The following is an 8,043-nucleotide window of genomic DNA, read 5'->3' as shown; positions in this document are numbered from 1 at the left end:
CGCTGGCTCGGAGATGTTCACTACCTCGCCTGGTACACAGGAGGGCGTGGATTCGATCCCGACCCCTGACGCCTGCTGCTGTGTATTTTTGGAGTTTGCGGTGTCTCTCCGTGGCTACGTGGATTTTCCTCCAGATCCTCATGTTTTTCTCCTCCACATTTAGAAACGCGTGTTTAGAGTATTTGGCTGCTATAAATATCCACGCGATAAGCCACTTCGTTGAGCTATCATTTGTGGCCAGGTCGCTTCTGAAAAAAATAGCTATATAGCTCTGTGGGCTGTATATCTAGCAAAATAAATAAAAACATTCGTTTGGTTTGCAACGCCTTGTGTCCTAGACCAGAGTGGTCTGGCAGTGTTCTGACACAGCTCGTGTCAGACAATTTCGGCGTGGCGATATTATCTTCCTGTATTACGTATCACGTGGAGTCCACTGGGGTCAGAGCAGACCTCGATACCAGCTAAGGCAGCACAACTTTAGTACGACCGATGTTTTTTACGGCTAATGCGAGTGAACTCTATTGATGATCCACTCCGTTAAAATGGTTATCGCATAATTCGCCGTTGTTGGTCACGGAGAGCGGTGGCTCACAACCGGGGGACGTGGTAATGTCCCAGGGGGGGTGTAACGTGCGGTGATTTGTAAAAGTATTAAATGATATCGTGCCTGAGAGTCTCTGGCGATAAATGACGCATTAATCTGGAAATATAAAATAACTACGATACAATTTAAATGCATATGGTAACCCTAGAACGACAGTAAAGACCTTTATAAACTCATTGATGGTAAACAGCGCGGGTTTCCAACAGTAGCCAGCGAGCGTGAACACATTCACTTCACGCGCGCTCACAGAGTCCGTGGAATTTTATTTTTATTCCCTTGCAGCGACTTGGCCAGCTCGGCTACCTCACAAAATGGGCAATTGGTGAAAAAGATATCGATGTTCATTAATCACACGTGTATTTCTCAGAAGTAAGTTGGGTCAGGCAAAGGGGGGGGGGGGGGGGGTTAGTCGGTTGAAACAAAATTCTAGAAGGGGCGTGGGGGGTAACACAGTAGCCAAAGAACGGCTGAGAATCACAGACATCGAGAGAGATGGAAACCCCACGACAGCGATTGGGGGTCGGCTGCCCAGATTGTCCTTCTGCACGTTCTTCCCTTCTTCCGTGGCTCTTCGTCTCGTCACCCCCCGCCGTTCGTCATTCCGACACTGAGTTCTCAGAGCCACGTTGGGTCAGGCAAGGGGGTTGTTAACTCGTCAGGATTCACAGAGAGAAGACCCCATATTATGGACCAATGGACTTGCCCGGAGACCCATACACGTACACAGACTTACACGGAGACCCATACATGTACTTATACCTCCATATTATGGATGTTAGTAAAATAGTGCCCTATAGGTCATTATTTAAATAAAAAAAGTTTAAACTTAAACAGGCAAGTGACCAAGGCATGGAAGTTTAGAGTAAATACGGCGTTATGGTTAAGACAGTCTAACTGCCCACACACATTGTTGTTGGTTTTATTACTTTACATATTTAATTTTGAGAGACTACTGTATACCAAACATCTCGCTCAGAGCATTCGCAATGGTCACATTTAGAGATGACGCGTTACCACGTGTTTTGTATCAAAGTTCGACTGTTCATTGTTTATATTCTTAGTTCTTTCGGTAAAGTCACGTTGAAGGGAAACAACAAAATAATAAAATATATATAAAACAATAAAAATTCTCACGACGTTTCGACCATAACACAAACGGTTGTCTTCAGGTGTGTCGGTTTGCATAAATTTATTTATTTTTAAACGGTGTATTAAACGTTAGCGCGGCGCTAGCGTTTTTCAATAAATAAATACACCGTTTAAAAATGAATAAATGTATGCAAACCGACACACCTGTAGACGACCGTTTGTGTTATGGTCAAAACGTCGTGAGAATTTTTATTGTTTTATATATATTTTATTATTTTGTTGTTTCCCTTCAACGTGACTTTACCGAAAGAACTAAGAATATGAATTACTGCAGTCACGAAAGCTTTAAATCAAAATGTGTTCATTGTTTCTTTCACCGTCCAGTATATTTTCGGTGATGTGAGACCTGCCACAGATATTAGTGTTTGATAAATAAAAAACTGTCTTGACGATGATGAATCTCCACAATCGTAAATTTCCCTCTCTGTTCAAGAGCCATCCCGCGTATGATTATGTGCTGTGCACGTGATGTGAAAAGGCATTGCATTGGTGAAAGCAGAGTTCACGTAAAAGGCAAAAGTGCGGCCCTCCAACTACTAGCTCACGTGGCCACGGATGGCAAAAGGGCCTCCTCACTCGAGGGAATTGTGGCCTGCGCTTCCACGCTGACCAGAAGGTCGAGGGAACGATTGGAGTATCCACACTTTACCCCACCGCGTGCCACCTTCCGATGGGCTCTGGTGACAGAGGCGAATGGATTTAAGCCGCTTGCCTCACTGCTTCAACTGCCGCGCGGGCAAATCGAGGCAGCTACCAAGCACCCGCGTGCGATTTCACCACGACCTCATCCCGACCACAAACGAACGATGAACGCGTACGTGCAATGTGTAATCAACACGATGCAGACGAAACGCCCTCACCTTCTGCAGATCCGTGTAGCCGATCCACAGGTGTTGGAGGAACCTGGGCCCCTTCGCGAAAGCGTCCGGGGCGATGGATTTGATGGGGTTATAGGAGAGATCAAGTTTCTTGAGGTTGGGCGCGTTCTGCAAGCATCGCGTTGGCACGTGGGCGAGCTTATTCTTGTCCAGGGAGAGCGTCTCGATCTCAGGGGTCGAGGAAAAGGTCGCGGCTGGGAGCGACGAGACGTTATTGCTCGTCAAATTCAGACCGCGCAATTTGCGCGCCCCGTCGAAGGCCTTTTCGTCCACGCGATGGATTCCATTGTAGCCCAAATTGAGGGAATTCAGATTGTCCAGAGGTTTAAACATGCACGCACCCAGGACGGTGAGCAAATTATGATCCAAGTATAGGTACGTGAGCGAGCTGAGGCCATTAAAGACGTAGTTACTCAAGTGAGAAATGCTGTTGTTCGACAAATATAGATAAATCAGCTTGCCCAAACCGTAAAATGCATCTTTACCAAAGTCGTTGATTCGATTGTTTTGCAAATGCAGCGAGAAGAGGTTATTTGCCGTGGAAAACGCCTTCTTGGGAACGACAGACACCTGGTTGTCCTGCAGGTCCAGAAGCCAGGTGTACCCTGGGATGTTCCCAGGCACCGCCGTGAGGCCCTTGCTCTTGCAGGCCACGTGGTGGACCTCTGGCCTGCAGTTGCAGCGCTTCGGGCAGCCTTCGGGTTCGCGGGGCCGCCCGCCGGGCCTCGCGGAACGCTGCCCGCTCTTGCACTTGAGCTGATCGGGCTGCAGGTCGGTGAGTCGCCTGAGATAGACCCCGACGGGGGTGGCGCAAGTGCCGCTAAACGACAGATTGGCGGCGTTGGCACGCAGCCACTCGCGGAAGTCGCGCAGGTAGCAGTCGCACTGCAGGGGGCTGCCGTGCAGGGACAGCTGCCTGAGCCGCGTGAGGGAGGTCATGGGGTGGACGACCTTGAGCTGACTACGCCGGAGATAGAGCGACAGCAGGCCGGGAGACGCGTCGAACGCGCCGGGCGCCACGTTCTGCAGAGCGGTGTCGTCCGCGCGGAGCCGCTGCAGGGCCGGCGTGCGAAACGCGGAGTCTCCGATGAATGTCAGCGGGTTCTCGCTCAGGTCCATCGCGACCACTCGCCGGAGCTTCGCCAGCGCCTCGACGGGGACGAACTGCAGGCGGTTCCCGTCGAGGTCGAGTCGCCGCAGAGACGAGAGACCCGCGAAGACGTCGTCGCCCAGGCTGCTGAGCGCGTTGTTGGACAGCCGCAAGTACCCGAGCCACTTGAGGCCCCGCAGCGCGCCGTCCGGCAGGTAGGTCAGCCGGTTCCCCGTCAGGTTCAGCAGGCTCAGCTGCTGCAACGAGGAGAATGCCCCAGCTTTGATCTCGAGGAGCCGGTTGTTGTGCAGGAGCAACGTCTTGAGCGTCGTCAGCCCAGCAAAGGCCCCGGGATGCAGAATCTGAAGGTCGTTGTTGCTCAGGTCGAGCCCCGCCAGGTGGCTCATACCCCGAAACACGCCGCCGCCGATGTCTCGGACGCCGCAGTCCCGCAGCTGGAGATCCTCCAGGCGCGGCACGCGAGCAAAGGAGTGCGCGGTGAGAGCCGTGATGCTGTTGCCGTTGAGATGCAGCGTCCGCGTGCGGGGTGGCAGCCCGCGCGGCACGCTCGTCAACCGCTTGGAGACGCATCCGACGTCGCGCTTGAGGCTATCGCACTGGCACCTCGGGGGGCACGCCTGGGTCTCGTGTTTGACGGCAAACGCCGCGAAAGAATACATGAAAATGTGAATCATGCTGCGCTCTGCCAAGACCATCTTACACAAAGCCGTTAAGCATACCATTGCGATGTTAAGGCATATCAACCTTTTTGAATGGAGCGCATCTTCAACTCGGATTTAAAGGTGGGCTGCTCGGAAGAGAAGCAACGTTTGTTGGCTCTCGTATCGGGCAACTTCAGCTCCGCCGCAACTTGACAGCTCTTGGCTGAAATTGAATCGTACCCAGATCTCGATTCAACGCATGGTCTGTGCACATCTTCCTCCAAGAAAGCCCGAACGCGCTCCAAATTCAACATGCTCCTCAAAAGAATGTCAAGTGCAAATGCCGGTTTCTACATCTGCGTGTGACGCCGCGCCTAATGAATGAAGACCTTAAAAAAAATACGTTTATAAAAAAATATATATTTTATAATCGTCGATTCTGGCATTTTTTTTGCAACACCGTTGGATAGGCTGAAATGCATTTATATTTGTACAAGAGTTAGTGGTGTCATGCATATTATTATTATTGCACACCTGTGTTGATGGTAACCACGGGAAAGTGATGTTCACACGATTTCTTGGAAATAGTGACGAAGTTCCCAGTCTCGTTATATTTACATTGTATAAGGTCACGTGCTGGAAAGTACCAACATTTTTTGGCAAAAATATGCTGATGTCTCATAATTCATCAGGACCTCAAGAATGTCCCTCGTCATTGCTTGAAGTTACGCGAGCCCCTTCTGGACCCATTGCGCTGAACCTTAAACGGTGCGAATTGAACCCTGATGAAACTTGCAGAGCTGAATGGAGCTCAAAAGAGCTCACAAACTTAACACCACCTTACTCTGTGGTTCTTTCGGTAAAGTCACGTAGAAAGAAAATAAATAATAGAATACGACGTTTCGATTTCAACACAAGCAACCATCATCAGGTGTGAATGAATGCAAGCTCGGAGAGAGACACATACACAGAGAGAGAGAGAGACATACACAGAGAGAGAGAGACAGAGAGAGAGAGACACAGAGAGAGAGAGACATACACAGAGAGAGGCACAGAGAGAGACACAGAGAGAGAGACACAGAGAGAGACACAAAGAGAGAGAGAGAGACACACACACACAGAGAGACACACACAGAGAGAGACAATACACAGAGAGACACAGAGAGAGAGACAATACACAGAGAGAGACAGAGAGAGATAGAGACACAGAGAGAGAGAGACAGAGAGAGAGACACAGAGAGAGAGAGACACACAGAGAGAGAGACATACACACACACACACAGACAATACACACAGAGAGAGAGACACACAGAGAGAGAGACAAACACAGACACGGAGAGAGAGACACACAGAGAGAGACAAACACACATGAACATAACACTAATAAGAACACGGTTCTTACTAGTGCTGTGTTAATGGTCTAAACACCAGGAATTTGTATGTACGTATATATGTTGAACTTCTTTCGCACCGTACGTAGTAAACCGTGATGAATGGAGGTGCGGGGTAAGGTCAACAAACCGAACATAAAAAAACTGTTTTAAAGAAATGAGTTTTCAATTCAGATTTTAAAAGTTGCATAGCTTCAGTGGCGTCCTAAGGTCAGAAGGAAGAGCGTTCCAGACGGCCGCAGAAGCACTTCGGAAAGCGCCGCGCGATGCGGTGACCGCCGGGAGAGTTCGCGTGATGATGGTTTATGCTCCTTGACGAGATCACGAAGGTGTTGGTCGTTCATTTGTGGCGAGCAAAGCGTGGAATGAGTGCGCTTCAAAGATGTCCTTTGTTACTTTTCCACTTAAATCACAAGTTGCTGCTAAACTGTCGAATCCGTAGAACTTCAATTGCAAAATCGACATGCGGCCCGTGTCTGTTAACACACCGGTGGAATAACCAAGCTAAAGCCATTTGAATGTTTCCGTAACGTAATTTTTTACCCTGAACGGTTTCCAAAAGCGAATTGTCCGAGCCAACTTGCATCGCAGTACATTTATTGTATTTAATATCAATTTATGTTCGTGCAGTTTATTTAATTTTCTTCGGTAACACGGTAATTTTTTTGTAACTACATGTTTTTTTTATTTAAAGCTTTCGTGACTGCAGTAATTCATATTCTTTGTTTTTTCGGTAAAGTCACGTTGAAGGGAAACAACAAAATAATAAAATATACATAAAACAATAAAAAAAATTCACACGACGTTTCGACCATAACTCAAACGGTCTTCTTCAGGTGTGTTGGTTTGCATAAATGTATTTTTAAACGGCGCATTTATTTATTTATAAAAACGTTAGCGCCACGCGCAACGATTTGGCAGTTTATTTAGGACTAGTCCATCTATATTCTGAAAAGAGGAGGGGGGAGACGAATTTTTGTATAATGTATGCTGTCTAAAAGCCACTGTAAGCGTGAACAATCAATTAAGACCTGAAATGGTTTATCAAATCTTTCCAATGATTGCTAAGATAGAATCCATCTTCTCGGTTGAAATTGTCTCTGTGCTTGTATATGTGGATAGCCTCATGAACGAATCTCTCATGGAAGCCAGATGGCTTACAAATAACCTGTCTTGGAAAAGTCAATGGCATGTGAGCCTACTGAATTAGAACAATGATCTGCCACGGCCGAGGTGTTGGTCCTACCGTGTTTAAGGTCTGCTTTGTGTTCACGAATGCGGTCCGAGATATGGCGTTTGGTTTCTCCAATGTAACTACTACCACAGAGGCAACTTAGTTTGTAGACACCAGGGTAAATAAAGAAATAAATGCGCCGTTTAAAAATAAATTTATGCAAACCAACACACCTGAAGACGACCGTTTGAGTTATGGTCGAAACGTCGTGAGAATTTTTTATTGTTTTATATATATTTTACTATTTTGTTGTTTCCCTTCAACGTGACTTTACCGAAAAAACTAAGAATATACATGTTTTTGGTTGTTGTTGTTTCTTTGAGTTATTATATATTTGCTTCGCTGTTGCACACGAGCAGTGCCACAATAAAGAGACACTGTGGCCCCGGGCTGAGGCCGGGGTGGCCGGGGTCACGTGAGGTAAGGGGGGGGGGGGTGAGCGATTTTGGGAGCGGGGGGGGGGATCCCACAACCCCCCCCCCCCCCCCCCCCAATATCTGTAAGCCAAGGCGCTGTGGTGCAACTAAAGCTAACAGCGATGGAATCACCGATCTTGCTGATATTAGCCAATCAAATGAAGAGAATCGCCGATCTTGCTGATATTAGCCAATCAAATGAAGGGAATCGCCGATCTAGTTGATGTTAGCCAATTAAATGAAGGGAATCGCCGATCTCGCTGATATTAGCCAATCAAATGAAGGGAATCGCCGATCTCGCTGATATTAGCCAATCAAATGATAGGGAATCGCCGATCTTGCTGATAGTAGCCAATCAAATGATAGGGAATTGCCGATCTTGCTGATATTAGCCAATTAAACGAAGGGAATCGCCGATCTCGCTGATATTAGCCAATCAAATGAAGAGAATCGCCGATCTCGCTGATATTAGCCAATGAAATGAAGGGAATCGCCGATCTCGCTGATATTATCCAATCAAATGAAGGGAATCGCCGATCTCGCTGATATTAGCCAATCAAATGATAGGGAATCGCCGATCTCGCTGATATTAGCGGAATCTATAGCAATCAGCCGCGAG

General features: G+C 47.7%; 1 protein-coding gene across 1 annotated transcript; it reads right to left on the bottom strand.

Annotated features, from left to right (window-relative positions):
• Nucleotides 1-2,042: 2,042 nt before the first annotated feature.
• On the bottom strand, nt 2,043-5,099 carry LOC116949489 (chondroadherin-like protein). Its single transcript, XM_076072153.1, has one exon. The coding sequence runs from the start codon at nt 4,462-4,464 to the stop codon at nt 2,527-2,529; it is 1,938 nt and encodes a 645-aa protein (XP_075928268.1). The 5' UTR covers nt 4,465-5,099; the 3' UTR covers nt 2,043-2,526.
• Between the last annotated feature and the right edge of the window lie 2,944 nt (nt 5,100-8,043).

The sequence above is a fragment of the Petromyzon marinus genome, chromosome 37, assembly GCF_048934315.1.
Source record: "Petromyzon marinus isolate PM22_M1 ecotype Great Lakes invasive population chromosome 37, UKy_Petmar_22M1.pri1.0, whole genome shotgun sequence".
NCBI classification, from domain to species: Eukaryota; Metazoa; Chordata; class Hyperoartia; order Petromyzontiformes; family Petromyzontidae; genus Petromyzon; species Petromyzon marinus.
This window is presented reverse-complemented; position numbering and strand designations above follow the sequence as displayed.